This window comes from Pyxicephalus adspersus, chromosome 1 (genome assembly GCF_032062135.1).
Source record: "Pyxicephalus adspersus chromosome 1, UCB_Pads_2.0, whole genome shotgun sequence".
Classification (NCBI taxonomy): domain Eukaryota; kingdom Metazoa; phylum Chordata; class Amphibia; order Anura; family Pyxicephalidae; genus Pyxicephalus; species Pyxicephalus adspersus.
The window spans coordinates 4,792,545-4,818,362 of NC_092858.1; the positions used below are offsets into that span (position 1 = coordinate 4,792,545).

At 43.9% G+C, this 25,818-nt stretch overlaps 2 protein-coding genes across 3 annotated transcripts in view; one reads left to right on the top strand and one right to left on the bottom strand.

Moving 5' to 3' along the window:
- Positions 1-15,063, bottom strand: part of RAB6A (RAB6A, member RAS oncogene family) — a 27,448-nt gene extending 12,385 nt beyond the window's left edge. Inside the window, exon 1 of one of the 2 annotated variants that reach the window (XM_072401103.1) lies at positions 14,836-15,063. In XM_072401103.1, coding sequence (XP_072257204.1) covers positions 14,836-14,905 — 70 coding nt within the window. In that variant the 5' untranslated portion in view covers positions 14,906-15,063. The remainder of the gene's footprint in view (positions 1-14,835) is intronic. The other variant, XM_072401094.1, reaches the window with a different exon arrangement.
- Positions 15,064-17,960: 2,897 nt separating this feature from the next.
- Positions 17,961-25,786, top strand: MRPL48 (mitochondrial ribosomal protein L48). Its single transcript, XM_072401116.1, has 7 exons — positions 17,961-18,066; positions 19,026-19,066; positions 20,584-20,672; positions 21,106-21,269; positions 22,834-22,936; positions 24,128-24,217; positions 25,209-25,786. The coding sequence occupies exons 1-7, from the start codon at positions 18,014-18,016 to the stop codon at positions 25,281-25,283; spliced, it is 615 nt and encodes a 204-aa protein (XP_072257217.1). The 5' UTR covers positions 17,961-18,013; the 3' UTR covers positions 25,284-25,786.
- The last annotated feature ends 32 nt before the right edge of the window (positions 25,787-25,818 follow it).

The window sequence follows — 25,818 nt, forward strand, 5'->3', positions numbered from 1 at the left end:
ACAGTAATATACAATTTCTACATTAAAGAGGACCAGTCACAGCATAAAAATGAACATTTGGTGTTAGACTATGACAGCTATATTGTGTACTGGAGTTCTTGCTTCTGGTAGCTTTGTGATAGGATAAACACAAGCTGCACTACTAGTAAAGGCTGCCATGGCATCCCCTAGCTACCTTCACAGATACCTGGGTTGGGATGCAGAAAATGCTGCCATGGCATCCCCTAGCTACCTACACAGATCTCTGGGTCGGGATGCAGAAAACGCTGCCATGGCATCTCCTAGCTAACTTCACAGATCCTTGGGTTGGGATGCAGAAAATGCTGCCATGGCATCCCCTAGCTAGCTACACAGATCTCCGGTCAGAATGGATGTAGAAAATGCTGCCATGGCATCCCCTAGCTACTTACACAGATCTCTGGGTCGGGATGCAGAAAATGCCATGGCATCCCCTAGCTACCTTCACAGATCCCTGGGTTGGGATGCAGAAAATGCTGCCATGGCATCCCCTAGCTACCTACACAGATCTCTGGGTCGGGATGCAGAAAACGCTGCCATGGCATCTCCTAGCTAACTTCACAGATCCTTGGGTTGGGATGCAGAAAATGCTGCCATGGCATCCCCTAGCTAGCTACACAGATCTCCGGTCAGAATGGATGTAGAAAATGCTGCCATGGCATCCCCTAGCTACTTACACAGATCTCTGGGTCGGGATGCAGAAAATGCCATGGCATCCCCTAGCTACCTTCACAGATCCCTGGGTTGGGATGCAGAAAATGCTGCCATGGCATCCCCTAGCTACCTACACAGATCTCTGGGTCGGGATGCAGAAAACGCTGCCATGGCATCTCCTAGCTACCTACACAGATCTCTGGGTCAGGATGCAGAAAATGCTGCCATGGCATTCCCTAGCTACCTTCACAGATCCTTGGGTTGGGATGCAGAAAATGCTGCCATGGCATCCCCTAGCTTGCTACACAGATCTCCGGTCAGAATGGATGTAGAAAATGTTGACATGGCATCCGCTAGCTACTTACACAGATCTCTGGGTCGGGATGCAGAAAATGCTGCCATGGCAACCCCTAGCTAGCTACACAGATCTCTGGATCGGGATGCAAAATGTGCATTTCTTGAACAGCAACACAACGGGTGCATGTATACCGACCACTAACAGCTTTGACTGCTACATTCTCAGTCCATTAAATAAGACAGATTGCATAGAGAACATGGCAGGAAACAGACAGATCAATACAAGATGATGCTGATCTACTTCCCAACTCCCATGATCAATGACGGAAGTGCACACAGAGGCCGCATTCGCTCTCCTCGCCAGTGCTGACAAAAACTTTAATGGACACTGCTATTGCTGGCTGCTGTAAGGTACAATGTAGCACCTCACCATCAATACAAGAGAATGGATGAAATGAAATCATGGCCGTGTCTCTGATAAGCTTTTCATATGAAACAGAAATCAGATGTTAGCAATGTAACCAACGCAGGAATTTCTAGAATTTTCTGTGCAAATATCATTTAGGAAACCAGAATGTGGCCAGATGTTGTTGAAGGGGTTGGAGCGCCATGATGATAGCCAGGTGGGGACAAATGACAAATGGCCAATCGGTGATTAGAACTGCATCTAAAACTAGTAGAGAAAAAATTAGATATTTGTTCAAGTTTTATTTCCTGGTAGCTGAAGAACTTCTGATCTTAGGATCCATGGGCCGTTTGTTCATTAGAAACAATTGTCCCCACAGGTTATAATTCAGCAGCCAAAGGGGCGCTATAAACCATTCACAATAATAACATGGCTTTGCCAAGTATCCAAAACAGCAAGGAAGGCTCTCATTGGCTGCTGGTTGCTGATAATGCTCCGCACTGACTTACATTACCTGTCAGGATGGAGTGAAGCAGGGGCCAAACGGATTAGTGGATAGCCCCGTGATGGTCAGGGAAAAATCTATTGTTTACCCGGTCATGCACCCATCAACCAACATTTGGCCACCCTAAGTTCCATGGTATGGGGCTACCAATTATAATTAATAAACATTATATAGCGCCAACATTTTACACAGCGCTGTACATTAAATAGGTGTTGCAAATAACAGACAGTGACCCAGGAGGGGGAGAGGACTCTGCCCAGAAGAGCTTACAATCTAAGAGGTAGGGAAGTAGCACATAATTGGAGGGGCATATGAAGAGGTGGGAAGTAGTGAGGGTTAGGAGACGGGTAGGTGAGGTTGAAGCTTTGGGTTTTGAGTGCACTTTTAAATGAAAAAAGTATGAGCAAGCCGAATAGGACGAGAAAGACCATTCCAGAGAGTCGGGGCAGCTCTAGAAAAGACTTGGAGCCGTGCGTGTGATGAGGTTATAGGTGAGGAAGTCATTAGTAGGTCATTGGAGAAGTGAGGAGAGAGGTTGGGGGAGTATTTTTCTATCAGGGCAGTAAGGTAAATAGGACAACACTTAAAAATACTTTTCAGATTTTTGGGGAAGCCCTTTAAAAATGTTTATACCCACAGCTCACGGTATATTAGTGTGGTGATCTATCGGAAGAGTACTTCTTACATTGCTGTCAATTGGGAACAATGTCACCCTTACGGACAGCCAAAGGTGACCCTTAAACTGACCTGAGAGGTGCAAATTGCTCAAGGAACCCCTAGCGCCCTCTGGAGGAACCTTATGTGAGAATCACTGATCTATACACACCAAGCACAATTTGCACGCTACACATTGTAAGTTTCCAAATATAAAAATGTAGAATTGCTAAGAATATGGTTTCCTTGTAATGGCTTCTCCCCAGACAGTAGGCTGGGTGTCTGCGGCAGGAACGTTCTCCGCTCCAGGCGGATGGAGAGTATAAAATGCTTTCATACCCTCTGACAGGGATGGCGGAGGGGGGAGCGGAGACATTTTATATCTGTCATGTTAGCGTCTCGGGATCCGGGTCTCGCTTTCTAGGATCTGAGTGTTAATATAAATGAGATAATCATACAGATGAGGCTAAAATAAGAATTACTGAGAAGTAATTAGTCTTCACAGACTAAGACATAGCTAATTATCCTTGGAGCTGAGGAGGGTTGGGGGAGGCATACAAAGAGCACCTGTCTACGGACACCCAAATCACTGCATGGCTGGAAGCATACAGCTTAATGAGATTTTTATAGCACATCTGTTGGTCGAGAATAAAAATAAAATCTAGAGAGTGATCTCAGGGATATGGGTCAGGTGCTAAATACAAGCCTAAAAGAGCAAGTGTAATTAAAAGCAGCAATGCTGGCAAATAATTAAGGCTTAGGTTAAATCACTGCAGCTGTGCTAAAGTCAGGAAATAATTCTTGCAGCTTGTGATTCTGTATTGTTTTCTCCATTAAGGTCAATCACCTAGCAAAAGCCCCTGTGGAATATTGCTTTTGCCTCTCCATAGTAGTCACCGGCTCACCTTGCACCTAAGTGGGCACCAGACCACGGCAGGAGGCGTCAGGATAGAAAGTGGAAAGAAAATTGCTAATCTTTACCTATGCTTAATGAGCCTCGGAGCTTCCCTGTTCCCGGAAAAGTCAAATCCAGCAGCAGCATATTTCTCAGATCTGTATGGACTGGAGGAATGGGGGACAGTGTTCTCTCCGGCTCCTTTTAGTTGGGCGCACCACCCGGCATTTTTTATAAACCACCTGGCTGTTTTTAGGTGGTTACTGAAATGTTAGATCACAATACAGAGGCCACCACCTCCCAGCTTACAAACATTTCTGGGGAGAGTAATGGGGGACATCAGGGGTTTATTGGGCTCACTATAGTCTGAATAAAAGGCATAATAACCAAATGAGTTCCCACTGCATTTTTTAAGCTGGCTGGGAAGAAATTGTAGGTGGGTGGCAGCCCCTGTATTGTAACCCACCTTATCAGTAACCACCCAAAAACAACCAGGTGGTTACTGAGAAGTGCTGGGTAGTGCGCCCAACTAGGAGGAACCGGGGAGAACACCGTTATGTATCCACTTCCTGTACCTCTGAAGTTCCTGTGCAAAACAACTGCAACGCTAGAACCCCTTTCCTATAGCTAAATCCTGGAAAATGCCATTGCTAACCATTAAATGCTGCAGGTTTGGAATCTGGCACATGGCATGCCATACCCGTGCAACCACGTGATTAAGGGGGGCCAGTCACACAAACTCAGTGTTCTCCCCGGCTCCTTTTACCCGGGCGCACCACCCGGCACTTTTCAACAACCACCCGGCTGTTTACTAGTGAGATGGGTCACAATACCAGGGCTGCCACCTACCTAAAGCTTCTTCCCACCCGGCTTTAAAAATTTTCTGGGTTGAACACTAAACAAGTATCTAAAAACCTTTATAACCATGTTAAATCCCCTTTAAAGCAAGAAGATGGGGGAAGGCTCCCTGGAAATAAACAAACAGGCGTTGCTGAAGGGAGAGCGGGGAGTACAGGAACGTATGTATAAAACATGAGGCCGTCTGCGGATAAACACACCGCCACATTACACTCTGCTGCTCCGAGCGTTAATTATTCATTCAGCTCTGGCCTATTTGCTTACGTGTTAATAAGGTTGTGTGTCAGTCCCTGCCGAGAAAGGGCCGTAGACCCTATCACAATCAATGCACAGGACAGGGCCAACGTCTATTAAATCCGGATAATGATCTCATGGGACAAGGTGGATCCTTGCACAGGAAATGGTATGACATGACCAATTCATTTGATGACAAATGGACATAAGTTGTATCATCCAATCAGATCTGAGCCTGCAATGGGGAAACAAGCACAGTTCTAACATACTTATTATTATTACACAGTATTTATATACATGGGTCATTTATTAAAAAAAAACAGGGATGGGGTGGGGGTGTATAGCATGCATTGTGCTTTACTGGGTGCCATTTGTATTATCTTTATCAGGACCACGGCAGCCCGAAATATACAATCTCACAGAGAGTATAATTCCAGACACTTGGCCCGTACATTTTCCTCTCTTCCCTACTTTGAGGACTCCAATCATATTTGCCTTTCCGTAGTGTTTTAGCATTCCTTTGAATAAAGCTTTCTATGATGGGAAGGGAGGAGCCTGTAGTAACTGCCCCACCCCTGTAGGTGGTGTGTTTGGGACTTCTTGTACTGAATCACAAGCCAGGGTTCTCAGATCACCAGAATGGGGTCAAGAATTTACTACAGCTGTTGTAAAACAGATGAAAATCTAAAGGACTACTAAATAATTTGTGATCCATACATCTCTATCTCTAAAGTCAAAACTTCAACTTGAACTGAATTCACCTTCGGGTCCATGGAAATGGAAAATTAAAATGGGCAACCCAAATTGGGGTCCTCCATCATTTGTCTATCAAACCTCAACGTTAATGGTCTTCTCCATTCCCCCACATGACCCTGTTGGGGTCTTGTGATTGGCTGCTTAAGCTTGTCACTTTTTTAGGAGGTGAAGGCAACATGCTCCCCTATATCCAAAGGGCTGAGAACCTCAAAGGCCTCCAATAGACACATAGAATGGCATAGATGTATTAGTAAGGGCTAGTATTAGTAAATTGGAAGTTACCCTGACAAAGAGAACCTGTTACTTTGTCCTTAAAGTGCCGACAAGTGAACACCGAGCAGGCCCTGACTTTGGCTCTGTTACAGTTCCCTTTCAAATTTTAATTGTCATTTCCAGCTTCTCTAACACTATTAGAATCATCACCACAGACAGGGATGGGAGTCTTCTCATCTCACAGTTTCAGAATTTCTTATCCCATCTGACAAGTAATAGAATTCCGTATTTCAAAAGATGAATTACACCCTGCTGAGCACGTCGCTTCCAGCTACGTATTTAGTTGGTTTGAACTTTTAGGTTGTGATTGCCAGAGGCACAGCTCCCGAATTCTCCCCAGAAAAGATCTTTCTACATTCTCTGCACATTTTTCTCATCGTACCGGACCGCCAACGCCGCGCTGAGCACACAGCCCATTGCCATGAAAGAAGCAAAGCTCTGTAATAAACATGGGAGCCAATTAGGTTGATGAAGTGACAGGCTGACCTGTGCCTACCTCCACCATACCACGAACTTCTCTATACAACAGAGACGTATTGTAAGTATAAGATGACAACATTTATAAAGGTGTCACCAGACTGAGATATACATGTCATTCATCTATGCTAAATGGAAATTTGGAACATATGGAGACATCGAAAAGAATAGAAATGTGTGGGTATTCCCCACCATCAATGCCGGAGGCCAACCTGCAACTTGGGTTCCCTCACCACCAACACAGGAGGCCACTCTGCAACTCAGCTATCCCCCACCAGCGCCGCTGGAGGCCACCCTGCAACCCAGGCAGTCACTAAACAGCTCAGCTTGCCCCACTGTCAGCAGTACCTCAGTAGCCACCCTCCCAGCTCCCATGTTCTTGCAATGACACCCAGCAGAGACATGGTACCCCTACCTGCTATCTAAACTCCAATGCAAAAACAAATCATAAGTACAGGAAAAAAGCTGAAAGTGCTGAGACCCAACTTAAATTTTTTCACCAATTCTAAAATGGAGAACTATTACATATATGTTACAAGTTTTTAATCCCCAACTATGCAAAAAATCAAAAAAAAAAAAAAAAAAAAGATGGCTGTCACACAAGCTGCACATACAGGAAAAGTCATACCTTCAGCTTGCTATATTTTTGGGTTTAAAAAATGCGGCGTTCCAACATGAAGTTGACGACAGCACATTGAGAACATATTATTGGTAGCCAGGCGGGAAGAAATTGTAGGTGGGCGGCAATCCCTGTATTGTGACCCAATTCTTCAACCACACAAAAACAGCCGTGTGGCTACTGAAGAATGCCGGGTGGCGCACCCGGCTAAAAGGGGCTGGAGGGAACACTGCTTTCCAGATTTACCCATGTATGTGAATGGTTCGCCTTTTCACATTAGCTGTCACTTTAAAAGATCCTCCCGGAACAAGTTTTCGCAGGTGTAAATAGGACGCTGCATGACTGTATCCAGGGCTCATGGAGATCAACAAAGGAAGCCGGCAGAACAATATGAAAACATGACAGACAGTGACTGCACCCATCCATATCCAACGTGTCATCTACGCCTCTCGGTGAAATAACCTGAAAAGGCTGCACATATTCTCTGCTGCATGCACTGCTGAGTGAGCAACAAAAAAAAAACAAAAAAGCAAAAATAAACAGCCTATGCATTATAAATACCAGCTTTGCTGCAATACTCCTGAATCCAGAGATTTCCACATGAAAATGATTGAAAGCATCAATAAATATAATATCAATAGGCACCCTTCCTCTAAGCTCAAATGTCACGTGGCAGTGATGGGACCAAAAACAGATTTTTCCCCAGAAATTGTTTTAAGCTTGGTGGAAGCAGCTGTAGGCGGGTGACAGACCCTGTATTGTAACCCAGCTATTCAGTAACCACCCAAAACAACTGGGGTATTCAGTGTTCTCCCCAGCCCCTTTTAGCTGGGGGCACCACCCGGCACTTTTCGGTGACCACCCGGCTGTTTTTGGCAGGTTACTGAAGAGTTGGGTCACATTACCCACCCTGCCACCCGCCTACAATTTCTTATCACTCGGCTTAAAAAGTATACTGGGTTAAACACTGGGTTTTACCGAAAAGTGCACCTGGCCAAAAGAAGCTGGGGAGAACACTGAAAAACCCAAATATCACATGACATTTAGTTATATCAGTAGGAAGAGTCTGATCAGTCCTGTATAACAATGAAATACAGAACACATTCCTTATGATACTGAGAGAACGTATTCTATAGTTACATTTCCTGCAGCTTCATGCAAAAATGGCTCACTGTGGCTAACTCCGCTTCTGGTTTGGCAACCTCCACCACCCTCCCCTCTGGCTCCATCCATCACTATTTCCCCTTCAGCATATGTGAGTTTTGCTCATAACACAATATTCTCTCTAGTATTTTTTTAAGCTGGGTGGGAAGAAGCTGTAGGTGGGTGGCAGTCCCTGTATTGTGACCTAACTTTTCAGTAACCTAAAAGCAGCCAGGCGGTGCGCCCCGTTAGAAGGAGCTGGGGAGAACACTGCCACAGATTTGTCTTCATACATTTAGCTGCAACTTTTGTTTTTACTCAAATAGTAGGGTGGAGATGTTTGCAAATGTCGAGGAGGAAACATCCTCTTCCGAGCTGGTTCCTGGCGGAGGCTGGGAAGCCAGGCCACAGTGCTATACCACTGACAGTGATCATTATACAGATCCTGCCCAGAACAAAGTGCAGATTCATCATCTGGGAACACAGTTTGTGGTTCACTTTGAGAACAAGGAATGGCGAAAAAGCTGATAGGTGATCAGGAGGTGAAGATATACAGTCCAATAAAGGTGCCAACGGTGTCATTTAGCAGGATTAGGTGATGATCCAATGTCTAAAGAGCAGCAAAACAGTGAATGTTGTGCTTTAGATCCAAGCAGGTAGCAATAATTGTCCACGTCTATTTAATATTCTCATTCCCAGTAACATGGCTTCTCTATAGACAGGACTTAGGTCAAGTGCGGTAATACCCAATCTCCATTAATATTTGGCTCCTTCCCAACCTGGAAATCCATGCAGGTGAGGACTCCCTCCACCCAGCTAGTAATCAGATGAGCACAGCTATGGCTGCCGCATATTTTTATCATGACAGGTTCAACTTTCACACCTTCCGCTGGGCCAATTAAAGTTTAGGCAATTAATTATTCTCCGTGTAAACTTTGTAAATAAGGCCGAGGAGTTATTCGCCATGAGTGTGAGGTTGTTTGCTCATTACACAAAGTATCCGATGTCATGGGGAGAACAGCTGAATTCAGAGCCATTGAAACGCTATCTCTAATGGCTGCTTGGAATTCCAGGAGTCCGGAGAACTCAGATAAGTCAGCTGGCAAGAAATACAATGCTGCCTTATGCTGAACACAAGCCGAGATGACAGTGTGGTGTATATCACTGAAATATGTTTAAACAAAACCCAAGATAAGGATGAGAGCCACCGGCCTGTCCGTAAATGCTAACTGCACGGCAGCCATACTGATCCTCTGTTTACAACCGCCCCGATCATACCATAGTCCTCTCCTCTTCTGGGAGTGTCCAGGTATTGTCTATGCTGTCCCAACTCCTGCCTTCCTCCTTCCCAAATAAAATATGCCAAGGGAGGAGTGAAGGGAAATACCATAGAGCATCACTTGAGTGACAGCTCTGAGCCTATTGGGGATGATGACATCCAATATGGCGGCATCCAGCAATAGTCTCAGGGTTTCTGGATTATACACAAGAGAGACTTTTACAAGTACAATGCATAAAATACTGTAAGAGCTCACACCTACTGGGGAAATTTGTTCCGAAATTCTATAGTGATTAATATTTATGACCCCCATGTCACTCCAGTATACTGTAATGGCTGAAGTTGAGAAGGAGGAAGCAGTGAGAGTTGTGGGGATCCCAGGAGATCTTCATTTCCCTATTATATCCCATATTGGCTAAAGGTCGGAGGGAGGAACCAGTAAGAGCTGTGGAAACCCTAGAGGATCTCCTGGATAACCTCCATGTCACTCCAGTATCCAGTAATGGGTGAAAGTGATAATGAGGAACAAGTGAGAGTTGTGGGGATCCCAGGAGATCTCCTGGATGACCTTCATGTCTCTCCAATATCCCATAATAGGTAAAGTTGAGAAGCAGGAACCAGTGAGAGCTATGGGGATGCCAGAGGATCTTCTGGATGACCTCTTTGTTATTCTAGTATCCCATTATAGGAAAAAGGTGAGAAGGATGAACAAAAGCAGTGAGAGTTGTGGGGATCCCAGGAGATCTCCTGGATGACCTCCATGTCATTCCAGTACCCATAATAGGTGAGTAGGAGGAATCAGTGAAAGCCAACGGGATCCGAGGAGATCTGCTGGATGGCCCCCATGGCACTCAAATGTCCCGTAATGGTTGAAGGTGAGAAGGAGGAGCAAGTGAGAGTTGTGGGGATCCCAGAGAATCTCCTGGATGACCTCCATGTCATTCCAGTACCCATAATAGGTGAGTAGGAGGAATCAGTGAAAGCCAACGGGATCCGAGGAGATCTGCTGGATGGCCCCCATGGCACTCAAATTTCCCATATTGGGTGAAGGACAGAGAAGAACCAGTGGGAGCTGTGGGGAACCCAGGGAATCTCTTGGATGACCTTAAAGTCATTCCAGTATCCCATAAAGGCTGAAGATCAGATAGAAGACCCTGTGAGGGCAGTGGGTAACCCAGTGGATAGGCACTTCAAGAATTCAATTCCAATATGGCAGCCGACAGTGGTGTGAACGACAGAAGAGGCGAGTCTTCTTTAAAGGTACGGGTTGGTGTAAATGTATTTTTAGTATGATAGGATCAATTCAAAGAGGAACTTCCACTGAAATGGAATGTCCACTTTACATTCTTAAATTTTGAATGACAAATTCCAAGCATATTTTGATGCATTTGTGCCAATGTAGTACATTTGGGGGTTCAGCAAGAATTTTACTGATCATTTACCTAAAAATCTGCAGAAAATGCATCAATGCAATGCCAACATTTTTAGCAAATGGCACAGTAACAATTCCCTGCACACATAAAGGGCATCAAAGGCTCCAGAAAAGAATGAGCCTGTGTTATACTAACATGCCTTTGCGCTCTTGTTATATGGAAAGTGATGACATTTTGTACTGGGGATGGATGTCCCTCCCACACAGCAGCCCCAGGTGTCTCCACATAACTGGACTGGCTGCATTGCTCGCTCACATATCTCAGCAATGGAACCTTTCATAACAACCTTAGGTAAAGATCAGTATTGAATGTCCAAAATAAAACCCTGTTCATGGACGGCTGACTTCAGTATTCTTGGTTTGGAAGAAATCCTGTGCTCTGTTTTCCGATGCTTTGACATCCAATGGGGGCTGTGCCTGGCATTATTCTGCTTTTGGAACCTCACGGCATTTACACATAAATGCAGCTCTCCATTTCTCACGTCACAGAGAACATTAAAATGCCGGTGGGTCATTACTTTGGTTTCAGCAGCTGTGTAGAAGGGCTTTTAAGGGAAGACTCTTGGGGTGGGGGACATAGTCAATCCCCCTCTATGACGGTCCCCTGCCACATCTGAGTATGGAGACACATGTACAGCAGCTGCTGCTGAATGCACAATTTTCTGCAAAAGCAGCAACGCATCACGGCCAAAAAGAACCTTGCTGAAGCCAAGCACACACTAGGTTGCTGGAAACCATTGTTAGTGATGTACAGTAACAATGCGCAAGCGCTGTTAAAAACAAGTTGTTTGTTCTATAGAAAGGGAAGGAGGAGCGAAAGGCACCCATGCATCTTCCTCCTTAGCAGTGTTCTCCTGGGTTCTTTTAGTCGGGCGCCCCACCGGGCACTTTTCAGTAACCACCCGGCTGTTTTTGGGTCAAAATACAAGGGCTGTCGCACACCTATAGCTTCAAAAATTTCTGGGTTCAGCATAGCTCGCGCTCGACCACTACCAAAGAAATCGTCATGGCTCCCTCCCAGGGTCTGGTGGCCCAATGCCCTTTCCTAAACTGCCCTCCACTCTGGTATTCCAATGCCTTTCCTCTTCTGAGTTGGAAGGATGCTCAGGGTTATATATGCCATTTCCCATGACCCCAAGCTATCAACATTACACAGCCTGGGCTTACAACACGCATCACAAAACAGAACTTACACAACAGTAAAATGAACCACCTGACTTGTCATGTGACCATGGTGACTCTTCCTAAAATTAAGGTAAGGTCTGGAGCTTGGAATTTAAAAATTGGTGAAGGAGGAAAAAACTAATCTGGAACTGGGCTCATTCTTCCAATGAGTAATGCCCTCCTGATATAAATACTGGTTTCAGGTTAAAGAATTAGAAGATAATGAAATGAAGCATTATCGTTATAGGCTATGCATCTAAAATGTGAAGGAGAGTCCAACAATTGCCTTCCTTATAATGAGTTCCCTTTAAATGTCTTCTAGATTGTAAAATCTTCGGGGCAGGGTCCTCTCCTGTGTAGCTGTATTCCCTGTGACAATGTACAGCGCTGCTTAATATGTTGGCGCTATATAAATCCTGTTTAATAATATTAATGTCTCTGCAAGCGAAATCCAGCACACATACAACACCCTATTACAGGCCACTCATACACTCTTCATCCAGGCAGCTTTTACATGCATCCCAGGGATTCTACTCTCCTATAAGTGCAGTGAATTATTCATAAGAATGAGAATTTAGCTCTCATGAGCCATTCTCCCTACAGACAGGTCCTCTTAGTACCCAGCGAGGGGAAGCACTGAGCTAGCTGAATACACGACAACGGCAGACAGCCGACTTATTGTGTCTGTGTGCGGGATCAGCAATCCTCGCTGTGTGTCCGTTCCCTGCAGCCAGACGAGGAGTTGGAAGATAACCGATAATAAAAATCCTCCCACACAGCTCAACACCAAGAGAAAGGCATTAAAGCGAATCTGTCATGGGTCTGATTTATTCAAAGCTCTCCAAGACCCGAAAAGATATACTATCATGGAAGAACCTGGGTGATCCAGCAAACTTGAAATTGATATGGTCCAGAATTATTAATAAACAGGATTTTTATAGTGCCAACATATTACGCAGCGCTGTACATTAAATAGGGGTTGCAAATGACAGATACCGACAGTGACACAGGAGGAGAGGACCCTGCACCGAAGAGCTTACAATCTAGGAGGTGGGGGAAGTAGCACACAATAGGAGGGAAAATAATTGCCAAATACTAGGAAATGATTTTAATAAATCCATTGCAGATTTGCTGGAACACCCAGGTTCTAGCATGATAGTTTATCTCCTCTGGTCTTGAAAATCTTTAATAAATCAGACCCATTGTGTGTAATACATCTGCTTTAAGTAGACTCATCACTGAATATGCCAATGCAATGTCAATCAGCAGCACAGATTACTATTTAACATTAACTTTTCCTTGAAAAAGGCAACTGTCTGCAGCTGAGCTCCCTCCCTAGATTAATGACAATCAGGAGAATTGTGAGTGTTTCACGCCATTAGATATTGCAGAAAGTATATATTGATTTACAGTAAGCCAACCAGAGGATACACAGGGTTAAAATTGATATTTTGCATTCCTCTGGTTGCTCCTCTCCCCTCATTAACATAAATGAAAACTTTCCACATGGAATGCAGGCAGATCATGGATGATGTAAAGGGTTGGCAGGGTGCTGTACAAAGATTCCTAAAATTAAGAAACGGTGATAATGCCAACATGTGATGCTGAGCTAGAACCGATATCAAATGAATGAAAGGGCCTGGCAGGAAAAGGGAAGAATGATGCTGCAGCATATTCACACCTTGTGACCCAATCCCTCTCCTTTATATGTGCTAAACGGGCCCAGCACTGTTATATGGGGGCCCTGTGCACGCTCCAACTAGAATGAGTCCAAGCTACACCATACTGTGGAGTGGGGCACATGTAGTTGCTCCTAGCGTAGGGTCATCAATTGGTTGCCAACCAATTGATGACCCCACTATAGGAGCAACTACATGTGCCCCATAAAAGTCAATGGGATTGGGATCACAGATGCCAGGGGAATGCAGCATTCTCCCCAGCCCCTTTTAGCTGGACGCACCACCCAATACTTTTCAGTAACCACCCGGCTGTTTTTGGGTGATTATTGACAAGTTGGGTCACAATATAGGGGCTGTCACCCACCTACAATTTCATACCACCCAGCTTAAGAACAAATTCTGGGTTGAGCACTGGGAATGCAAGGAGACAAGCTGGATGACAACCTCAGCCATCAAAGCACAAAGCATAAAGAAAAGCAAGACAGAACATGTATAGCTCTGGAATTCAGTGGACTACAAGTGCCAGCAAGCCTTCCTAGCCACATTTGAGTCAAAAATGAGCAATTTACAGCAGTCAATGTCATGTTTCAGCTGGGATTCAGCATGCTGGGACTTGTAGCTCCCCGAAGCCGTCCGGTTGTGGCACGTTTTATAGACATTCAGGTCTTCGCTGTTACAAAGCTATGGCACTGCAATCTCCAAGTGGGCACCAAGTGAGATATCGCCAATCCAGCAATGTATCAGGAGGACAATGCAGTTACAGCTATAACATACCAAGTATGATTGACAGGTAATGTAAACCAGCACAAATCACATGGCTGCTCCTGAACACAGCATTGGCATATATAAAATCATGCAAAATAAAAATCAGACACAAAGACTGCAACTGCACAACACAAAATGCTTCCAATGCAACGGTGTGGCCAGAAAACTGGAAACCCTTTGGTTAGATTCAGGTATTCCTGTGCATGACACAAGTAAATGTGGTGCAGTAATCCGCCCGGCACCTACAGATTCTTCCCAGCCAGCTTAAAAAAACCTAGGTTGAACACTGTGATGGCTTTTTTTTTCTAAATGGCACAGAAAAATGTGTGTCGATTGTGTGTTGTCACCAAAAAAGTAACATGGGTTTTGCAGCGAGGCTTGTTAAGGGCCGAAGTCAATGGACTGCCCTAACGCAGAGCATGGAATGCGTATGAATGGCCTCCCCATTTGTGCTCCTTTTTGTGAATGCTGCTTAATTCTAAAAGACAAATTTACCATTGCGTTGTGTTCTCTCCGGCCTCTTTTAGCTGGGCGCACCTCCCGGCACTTTTCAGTATCCACCTGGCTGTTTTTGGGTGGTTACTAAAGAGTTGGGTCACAAAACATGGGCCACCATCCGTCTATAATTTCTTCCCATGGGGGGGGGTACACGGTGGGTGACCGGGGTGAGTTGCACTATAGGAGTCATGGCAATCACAGGCAGAAAACCCATCAGAGGGATTCTTACCGCTCTGCTCTCCCAGGAAGACTAGCTTGAATTTCCTGAGCGGGTTACCGAAGTCTCCTCCGGAGGACATGGCTGCGGTGCTGGCTGTAGCGGGGGTCCCGGGGGAGGAGAGGCGGGAGAGGGCGGCCTGGGAACCGGGGACGTCACTGAAAGCTACGAAAACCTCTTCCCGTGACCTCTCACACACGCCTAATAGACAGACCACGCCCTCTGCAGCCTACAAACAGCCCGACCCAGAGCGCCGCATCTGCCGGGACCTGTCTCTGTGGCAACCGGGTGGAGTAGCCAATCAGAGAGCTATGGAGACTACCAATGGACGAAGAGAGGGCGCGGCAGGGCGTCTAGTGCAGGAAGCCATTGATAGTGTGGCAGAGAGCTGGGTGTCTGTGACAGTGAAGGTTCTTTCTATCTAGTTGTGGTTTGCTGGGGGCACAGTACATGCTTAGAGTTGTTTGATGGTTATTAAAAAAACAATATTTAGAATGTAATTTAAAAATCGAAAGACAGGTTTTCTTAAACAGCCCCCAAAACCATTGAAATTACTCTAGGTTATTGACTCCAATTTTTCTTATTTGCCATTAGTTAGAAAATGTTGCACTAATTTTGTTTACAATTGTAAGTAATGTCCAATAGTCTATTACTATATTATTATAAATGTAAAGGAAATATCCTTTCATAGGCACAAATTTCCACCACCAAGATGGCGCCCTCAGACTGCCGACAAGAAGAATGACGTCATGCGCTCAGAGCCAACAGCCGCAGTGATAGGCGGAACAGCAGTCTGCTCATGCGCAGCCATATCGGCCCCGCCCTTTCAGTAGCAACCCAGGGCGTGGCCCTCTTGTTCTGAAGAGGCGGTGTTATAAAAAAATAAAAAAAAGGCAGCTTGGTTGCGGGGAGCGAGTGCGGGCGCCACGTTACGTGCTGGCACTTCCGGGTGACGTCATATGGACCTTTCTCTCCAAGAAATGCCTTCATCAGCAGTGGGCGGGGTCTGGGTGGAGAAAGGGGATCTGGTCACGTGATATTTGGGTTTATGGATTTGGCAGGTAATGTCTGGAGGGTCTGCAGTGTAATGCTCCTCCTACTGTGAGGGTCACATCTAATTGTCCCTCCCACCAGGAGATGAGGGGAAAGAGTTGCAGTGCAATGTGCATACACTTTTGGCCACTTTCCTTCTATACACTTTTTGTATTCATTGTTAGAGTTTGCCATATTAAGTTTTAGGTTAGGTTACCCTATAGGACATTCACCTGTTGTTGAATACACTGATAGAAGATTCATCTTTCTGTACTGCCTTTCCTGGAGCATCACATGAGCCTACCAGCCTGTGCTGATGTCTACAAACCTGACAGCAGCTCCTATTCTTGGGGGACATGCACAGCTCTGTGTGCACAATGAATGGCAGAGACCCTGCTCCTCTGCATGATCTCCAATGACTTCCCTGTGTAATCTGATGTGGACCTGTCAGTGCCTTCACACGTCTGCTGACAAGATACAACCGTATTATTATTTACAAGATTTCCACTTTTCTTGTCCCCCAATACAGTGACTGTGCCTAGGCTGACAAGATATCCCCATTCTGCTGCAGCCTGGAGGAAACATTTCCTCAATCCTCATTGCTCCCCCTAGTGATCAGACTGCAACATTGTGAACCTGTACTGTAATCCAGCAGTCATGTGACCTACCCAGGTAAATGGAAGATCGGCTTTGCAATTCAGGCCCCCTCCTTCTTAGCAAATCACCTCCTATATATGGGTGATAAAATAATTTATAGAAGTAAAAATAAAATGCACATCCATATCCCTGATTTCTGCACGGTTTTGAGTGATATCACTGCCATTCTTAGTCCATTGGAACACAGAGCAGGTGAAATCTTGAAAACAATCTAGTAAACTAGAAAAGCCTGTTCTGCATCCCATATTATCATTATTAATATTATTAATAAACAGGATTTATATAGCACCAACTTATTGCGCAGCTCTGTACAATAAATAGGGATTGCAAATGACAGACTAATATAGACAGTGATACAGGAGGAGAGGACCCTGCCCCGAAGAGCTTACAATCTAGGAGGTGAGAGAAATGCTGCAGGCAGAATGTTGTACTTTAGGTATGCTTAAAACTTTATCATTTATAAATATTTTACCCACATATAGCGCTCTATTTATAAATGAGTCCCCCAGTCAATTCATCTGAAATTCACTGACAAATGATTGAATCTCTCTACACTTCCTATTAACAATGACAGGTTCTGCCATCTAGTGGCCAAATGTCAGAAATGCACAGCTGTCACATTAGGAAATAAATATTATGAGCGAATTGACAGGTGAATAATTTATATATAGGACCCATATTAAGTGATTTGGGAAAGAAGGGGAGGGGAGACCACTCAAGTGGACCCCCTGTAGTTTAGTAGAAGGTTCTATTAGATTAGTAGTAGTTTAGTCTAACTAGTTTTAAAAAATGTGTGTTTGCAATTGTATTTATAATGATTATTCAGATGCATATAACGTTACATTGTTACTTTTGTATGCCCTATGTTTTATTCATTTAAAGACCAAAGGGATGAGCTTCATATGATGAAAAAGTTAGAACCCCCCTCTTGAGAAATTTCCTTTCTCTTCCTGTTTTTGAGATAACCTTTTATCAGACAGCAAGTGGGAGAAAATCTGAAAAAGGGATACTTCCCCATCTCCTAGATCAGGGATGCCCAACAGGTGGATCGCAATCTATCGGAAGATCGCAAAGGCAATGCAAGTAGATTGTGGAGCTCCCCTTTTAAAATAAACTCTACTGCACACAGGAGTTATTAAATCCAAGTTTTTATTGTTGGTAGATCATTTTGACTTGGACAAGAAACTCACAAGCCAAAAAAGTGTGGGCACCCCTGTCCTAGATTGTAAGCTCTTCGGGGCAGGGTCCTCCCCTCCTGTGTCACTGTCTGTATCTGTCTGTCATTTGCAACCCCTATTTAATGTACAGCACTGTGTAATATGTTGGCGCTAAATAAATACTGTTTATTAATAATATTATTAATAATAATAATATTATTACCATGCCTAAATAAAAAAATGTTTACTTCTGTCTGTGAAGGGGTAATTATACAAGAATAATAAAGGAGGGGAGGGTAGAATGGGGTATTGGTGTCCTCTGACCCTTCTCTCTGTCCCCCCAGATGCTGCCTGTAAGAGGGGAGACTCTGATCCGACACACGGCTGCCCTGTGCTGGTAAGAATACCTGACACTGCTGTACTACAACTCCCAGCAAGTCTTACATATATTCCTATGTGAAGAACTACACCTCCCACCATTTCTTGCATGTTTTTTTTTTTATTTGGAGGACAACTCCCAGGAAATCTCCCAGATGTCCCATATCTATACATCTGCAGGCCACATAACTCCATAAATCTTCTGCAAATGATATTACAGGGACTACACCTCCCAGCATGTCCTACATGGTAATATTGTTATTATTGATAATAATAATAATAATATGAATAATTAAACAGGATTTATATAGCACCTACGGTACATATTATGCAGCACTGTACATTAAACATGTGGAGGGCTACAACTCTCAGCAAGTCTTACATGTATTCTTATGTGGAGAACTACATCTCCCAGCATGACTCTATACATATACGGTGGAGTACGACTCTCAGCATGCCTGTTATCTGTACTGAGGGCTGGAGCTATCAGCATGGGGGGGACTACATATCCCAGCACACCTTGCGTTTGAATATTTCCACTATTTATTGTGCAGAGGTTGGGTTCATAGATACACAGGGGGTGCCTTATATATCCCAGCATATCCTCCACTATCCTCTCCATTCCCCCATAATATGACCCAGGCAGAGGTATTCCCACCCCTTGAATCAGCAGTGCCAGGTCCCATCATATCCTCCATTTATCCCCCCAGGGGGACAGCAATCATTCCTCATCCATATTACTATCACAGTGAAAGTATGAATCCCAACATGTGCCTAGGTCCTGGGCACTACAAATCCCAGCATGCTCCTCCTACAAGGTTTATTGGATAGATGGTATAGAGGAGGCCAGGGAGCCATCAAACTCCTAACTCTGATCCCAGCAATGTGATACAAATTCTGTGTCCTATATACCATCAGGCTGAATGATGAACTACAAATCCCAGCACACCCCTCACATGTATTTCATTTGTTTTTCAGTCGGATTGCAGGCAGCAGTGGTCTTCTGTGCCGGGACTCGGGTAAGTTCAGGAATTATATATATCTGTGTTTTGGGGGTTATCCAGACCTTCCCCTGAACTCTCTTTGTATGTGTCATTATGGCTTCCCTAAGGTACATCAGGTGACTTCCTGTGCCCAGGCACTCCTGTTCTTTACCCACATAGCTGTATATCTACAGTGTGAGATCATCTAAGGCACTACTGTGCTGCTCACTGTTTTCCTTGCTGGAGGGGAAGCTGTACCTGAAGACCTGCAATGCTAGGATCTCCCTGCTTCTGTTACCTCCATTCTTTGGATTGTGCTCTGCTGCTCCTGCTGCCTTCTATATATTCCCCCACTAATATTTGGTGGGGCAGGTATGAGGAAGCCAAATCCTTTCCTAGATACCCCCCTCTCCCCATACGGAGACAAAACAATAAGCTATAAGGGGACCAGAGGCAATACAGGCGTCAAATTGTTTGATCTCTTCCTGATGATGGCAGTTGGCACAGTGCAGGTCCATAGCGGCCACGGACAACCACAGACTGCAGAGCAAAGTTTCTGAATGTTTCCTTGTTTGTTGCTGATGTGATTGTGTACTGGTTCAGCTGAAGTCTTTTTTTGTTTAGGGTCAATCTTAGAACAATTTAATTAATCTAAGATTATTAGATGTAAGAATAAGAATAATTTAATTAATCTAAGATTAGTAGATCAAGTTTACTATAAATAAATGTAAAGTTTGACACTTGGTGGTAACAACATGCATGCTTCATACTGTCTAGGGGGAATACACTTGGGGAAATCAGAAATGTAAAAGGATCTGGGGGTTCTGGTAGATCATACACTTAATACCAGCATGCAATGCCAAGCAGTTTTGGGCACCAGTTCACAAAAAGGACATTGTGTAATTGGAGTGAGTGCAGAGAAGGAAAACTAAACTAATAAAAGGAATGGAGGAGCTCAGCTATGAGGAGAGATTAGCTGAACTGAATCTATTCTCCCTTGTGAAGAGACGTATAAGGGGGGATATGATCACCCTGTATAAATATATAAATGGTCCATATAGAGAACTCCCTTCCCCAATATTCACTTTCAGATCATTACAAAGCACAAGGGGGCGCTCTTTGTGTCTGGAGGAAAAGAAGTTTAAGCTGCAGATAAGGAAGGGATTCTTCACTGTAAGGTCTGTGAAAATGTGGAATCGGCTCCCTCAGGAAGTAGTTTCAGCAAGTTCTATAGATTACTTTAAGAAAAATCTGGATGATTTCTAGAAGCACAGAATATAACTGGGGATTAGGGCTTTAATGTAAAGATAACAGAGACTGCTGATCCAGGGAACATCCGATTTCCTCATGGAATCAAGAAGGATTTTTTTCCCCTGTTGGAAAAAAATTGTACCGGGGTTTTTTTTTTTGCCTTCCTCTGGACCAGCTATGTCTTATAGGGTTTTATATCTGGAATTTTTATTTCCCTAGTGGGTGAACATGATAGACTTTTATGTGTTTTTTTTCAACCTAACTATGTAAAGTCATTAAACATTTTTTTTTACATATTTCAGGGTTTCTGAATCAGGACAGTAAAAGATGTTACCGGGCACGTCCTACACATGGCATTGGCAGATACCGACACTTGCTGCCTCCAGCAGTGGTAAGTAGCCTTTACCAGACCAGAGAGATGATGTGAACGGCCGTTGCTAGTCTGGTTCTATAATATACAGCCAGGGTTCTGACCTGTGGCCTACTTTCTGAATCCCCACCCAGATTCAGGATGCAGCGCAGGTGTTCAGATATTGGGTCACAGTTCCCTGCATGCTTGTTTCCTGAAACTACTGACAGGAGAAGATCCATCCGATGAACATTCTATAGAATGACAACTTACATCATCTCTTAGTATAGGTCCAATTTAATGTTTTCCTTCTCACAAATCCTGAACTAACGAAGGAAAGACCGGGGGGCAGATCTAACGAAGTGAAGGCTGGGTGGGGGCAGATCTAACAAAGGAGAGGCTAGGTGGGGGCAGGGCAGATCTAATGAAAGGAAAGCCAGGGGGCAAATTTATTGTTTTGATTTTTTTTCCCTAGGACAAAAGAAAAAGTAAATTGCAGACGGAGATCAAAGAAGGCACCGACTATGAATACGGCACCCTGAACTTCCAGGTGACCGGGTACAACATGCTCTACGTAGAAAGCTTTGCGCAGTATATCCATAAACTGTTTAACAAGATGTCGGTTACCGTGGAGGAGAGGTAAGTCCTCCGACATTCCAGTTGGCATCTCACATACAGCCAAGTTATATAGAAACCCATTATAACAATAGGAGGATCATATTTGTAGATGAGGAACATTTATACCTGAATACAAATAATAACCCGGAAACCCTCAGGGGATTTGCTTATGTTGAAGCATTTGGGATTGCATACACTGTATCAGGTCAGTATGGCCGTTCATAAGAATATTTAGGGGTTATAAATCATTCCCCTGCTCTTAGATTTTAAGTTCTTCGGGACAGGGTCCTCCCTTCTTCACATGTCACTGTTTGTATCAGTCTGTCATTTGCTATCCATACTTAATGTACAGCCCTATGTAATATGTTGGCACTATATAAATACGGTTTAAAAATAATAATTAGACTGCATGTTCCTGCACACACCATGCAAATCTCTCCGCATTGTTTGATTCAATGCGTATTAAAACAATGACTCAGTCTTCCACCCTGTGGCCAATTATTAGTGATGCACAGCAGTCACAGTAGGAAATTCTATATCTTTTAATGAATTTAGGTTGAAATAACAAGAGTAAAAGTTATTAATACACCTCTTTGTGTGTTAGTTTAAAGCCATCACATGGTGCTTTTGGAACATTGTTACTTGGTTATCTTGAGCTGCTTTGCTGTAAAAAATCACTTTGCTTAGAGAGAATTTTGCCTATGCCATTGATCTCCTTACATATATCTGCCCCCTGACCATATTCTAAGGGCCAACTACCAATAAGATCAGTAAACAGACTACATCAGTATTCTCAGAAATATTTTAAGCTGGGTGGGGGGAAAAGCTGTGGTGGGTGGCCCTGTACTGTGACCCAACTTTTCAGTAACCCAAAAACAGCCAGGTGGCTACTGAAAAGTGCTGGGTAGTACGCCCAGCTAAAAGGGGCCAGTGAGAACACTGCACATGCTTCCTAACTAGCTGGTCAACACGTCACTGTCATGCTGTCTCCTCATTGGCAAGTCAATTTTAACATTTTTGATCATCAAGGGAGCTGATTCTATTGGAGCAGCAGTTATTTTGCCTGGATTGATGTGTCACCAGTAGCAGCAGAATGGCCCTATGAAAGAATTACATTGACAAGGTGATAAGTGAGCAGCCCCCAATTCAGAGAACTTTGCCTGATGCAGGGCTCCACTATGTGGGCTTATGAGTGCTGATGATGTAATTTACAGGACTTTCATGAACTTGCTACCAACTCAGCACTGAGATGGTAGGAGCTCCTCCTAATGGGCACAGCAGGTGTACAGACCTGGTAACCCAGTGCTTGTAAGGTGGGATCCCCTAGCAGAGGTAATAGCAGATCTGTACAGGTTTCTCTTGTTAAGCCATCCCAGAGTCCTCTATCTTGGATATGATGGCTGACCCACAGCTGTCATTCAAGTGACCCTGTATTTTTCTTTGCTCCTTTCCACATACAATATAATAAAAATAACACGGTGACAGTTTGGGTACACTGTCTTTTTTTTTAACATCCATGTGGTGTTTTTTTGTTTTTTGTTTTTTTTTGATTGTCTGACACTTTTCATCATTGATGTTCCACCAGCTTTGCCTTGCCAACTAAGACCACAGAAGTTCTGCTGCAACAAGAGATGGCCAGTAAGATGTCTGTAGACTATGCCCTCACCACCCATGAGAGAGTCGTCCAGGTAAACTGAGGCTTTGCCGCGTCATTGTGCAATACTTGATTTTTCAGGAGAGCACAAAAAATCTGATTTCAGGTATACTTCCTGCTGAGCTGAGTGACAGTTATATTAATATTACACAGTATGTATGTAGCTCTGACATATTACGCAACGTTGTACAAAATCTATAGTCATGTTACTTGCTGTCCTTCAAAGAAGCTCACAATCAAATGCCCCTACCTCATGCATATGTATTTAATACAGTTTAAGGTTAATTTTCAGGGGGAAGCCAATGAACCTAACTACATTATTTTGGAATGTGGGAGAAAACCCACAGAAATATAGGGAGAACCTGCAAACTCCATGCAGATAGTGTCCTGGCCGAGATTTAAACCTGGGACCCAGTGTTGCAAAGCCACCGTGCTGCCCACGTTATATTGTGGGGACTATATTGCACAGAGATCTCCCTGAGAGAATTCCTGCCTTTGTGTAGTCCTAGGCCTCCTTTTGTAGGATTATCCAGCAATGACATCAGTGCAGCCTTGCGATGCATAAGGAGTGCAGAGGCTGGAATTACCAAGCATATTCTGCAAAAAGGAGACCACACTGCTACCATGGGGCTTTTTCTTTTGTTTTTTTACCCTGTAGCACCTATAGATTGCATGCAGGCGCAGTACTGACCTCCAGAGGGCAATAGATTTTATCAATGTACTTTGTGATATCAATGTGATGGCAAGATCCCTCCACTGCTCTGCATACATTTTAGCAGGTTTCTGTTAAAGAATAATTCTTTTCATTCCTCGATTGCTCAACTCAGCTGTAGGGGTGACTTGAGTCTTGCAAAAGGTTCAATAATTATTCTCTGCCCCATGTGAGAGTGTTGGTCTCTTACTGGCCTGCTGCTCTTCATAGGTTACTTATATTTCCATATACCTGAAAGCAATAGGCATTTCAGGTTGAACAAACTGAAAGAAATTGCCAAATAAGCTGACGGAGGAACTGCAATGAATGGTACAAGCAATAGGTTAAATGTATATCCAGCGAAAGTTCTGGGCCAGTCCTGACTTTACTACAAAACATAGTTTGGTTTTCTTTATTCCTGACTTCTTGCAAAGCAGTTGCAGTGTTTTTGCTGACTGGTGATTTTTTTTCTTGTTTCCCATTTGATAAGGATAACATTGATGTTTCAGGCTAATTATTTTGGTATCTTCATAGGTGAGCGGCCTTAAAGCTACAATGGCCTCTATTATCCTGGAGATCCTCATGATGAATCAGCCAGAGGGGATCCAGCTTACAGTCAAATTGGTAAGAGAATTATTTTCAGTTATTAAACATTATTTACTATATACATTATCACTGACCTCCCTGGTAGTAATAGGAGCTTATTCATCCTTCCCACCGCTCCTCTTCTTAGCTATTGGCTAAACCTATTGGCTTCCATTTCACCTTAGAATCCAATTCAAGCTCCTTTGCTTTGGCTTCAAATCCCTCCTCAGTTCTTATTCCACTACCTTTCTGTCCTGATAGAAAAATCCCCCCCTAGCCTCTCTTTTCGCTCCTCCATTGACCTACTAATGAGTTCCTCACTCATAACCTCATCACACGCATGTCTCCAAGACTTTTCTAGAGCTGCCCCGACTCTCTGGAATGACTTACTGCCTCGCATGCACAGCTCCGTGTACAATGAGTAGAGCTGGGTACCTAGATGATGTGCATCCTTTGAGCATTCATATCAGTTATGTAATTAGCAGTCACCCAATGCCTATAGATAAACCAGGAAAATAAAAAGTGGTGACAAGGGAAAACATGGATTTCCCTTCAATGGAGGAAGCGAGTCTGCCATAATGTGCATATATTGGGGAAGGATCTCTTGGGGTTGTTATGCAGATACATTTCTAACAACAATGCCACCTCTCACATAAGTTTTAAAGTGACAGGTTCTTTTGTGAAAAGGCAAAAAACCTTTAGAATAATTTTTGTGTCACTTGGTGAACTCCTAGGATGCAGTGCTCAGGCCGGATCAGCCCATTGCCAGGCCCAAACACTGTCACCTGATGAGGAGGAAGTAATTAGCTATGTTTGAGATTTAATACCATTTTTTTATAGAGCTTACATTTATTCTCTATGGAGGAACAGAGCGGGAGATGGGGGTACCGTAAAAGTCAGGGCTGGTTGAGTTTTTTGTCTTTTAATGTACAAAGCAAAGTATCTTTACAGCTGAAATTCCCCTTTTAAAAGGCTTTCACTCTGTTCCTCTTCTCTTTATCACCAACATTGTCATTTTGTATTTGCACAGCATACAGAGGAGGATCACCTGAAGAGATTCAAGGTTCGGCCAGACTTGGAAAAGATGAAAGCCGCAATAAACTAAGACCCTGCGGATTTATATTACCAGAGAATCCAAGAACCACAACTCTAAAAATAAAAAAAATTAGATGCAGCAGGCAACTGGAATTCTGCGGTGATATTGAGAGCTCACTTCACACTTTGGTCCTTGCTCCCCTAACAAACACATTTACCTGTGCTTGGTCTCTGGCACAACCCGGTGGTGTCATCGAGCCTTCTGGTCACAGCTGGGCGCAACCTCTCTCATAGCCCTGGCTGGAAGGCACAGTGACATTACCCCTTCTCCCATGAAGAGTCATTGGCTGAGCCCAGCTCTGTATCATTTTCTTTCAAGTTGGTGTACAAATGGCTTTTTCATACCATTTTTGTCAAAACTGAGAGAAAAAAGGATGTTGTATTTGCCTGGAACTTCCACATTAGTCTGTGGTCTGAGCTCCTAAACAACGGTCCAAAGGTTATGGATAATGAAATGTTCTTTTTTTATACAATAATTGTATTATATCAAAGAAATAAATAACTGAAAACTGATCTGTTTAGCAAATGGAGTGATTGCAATAACA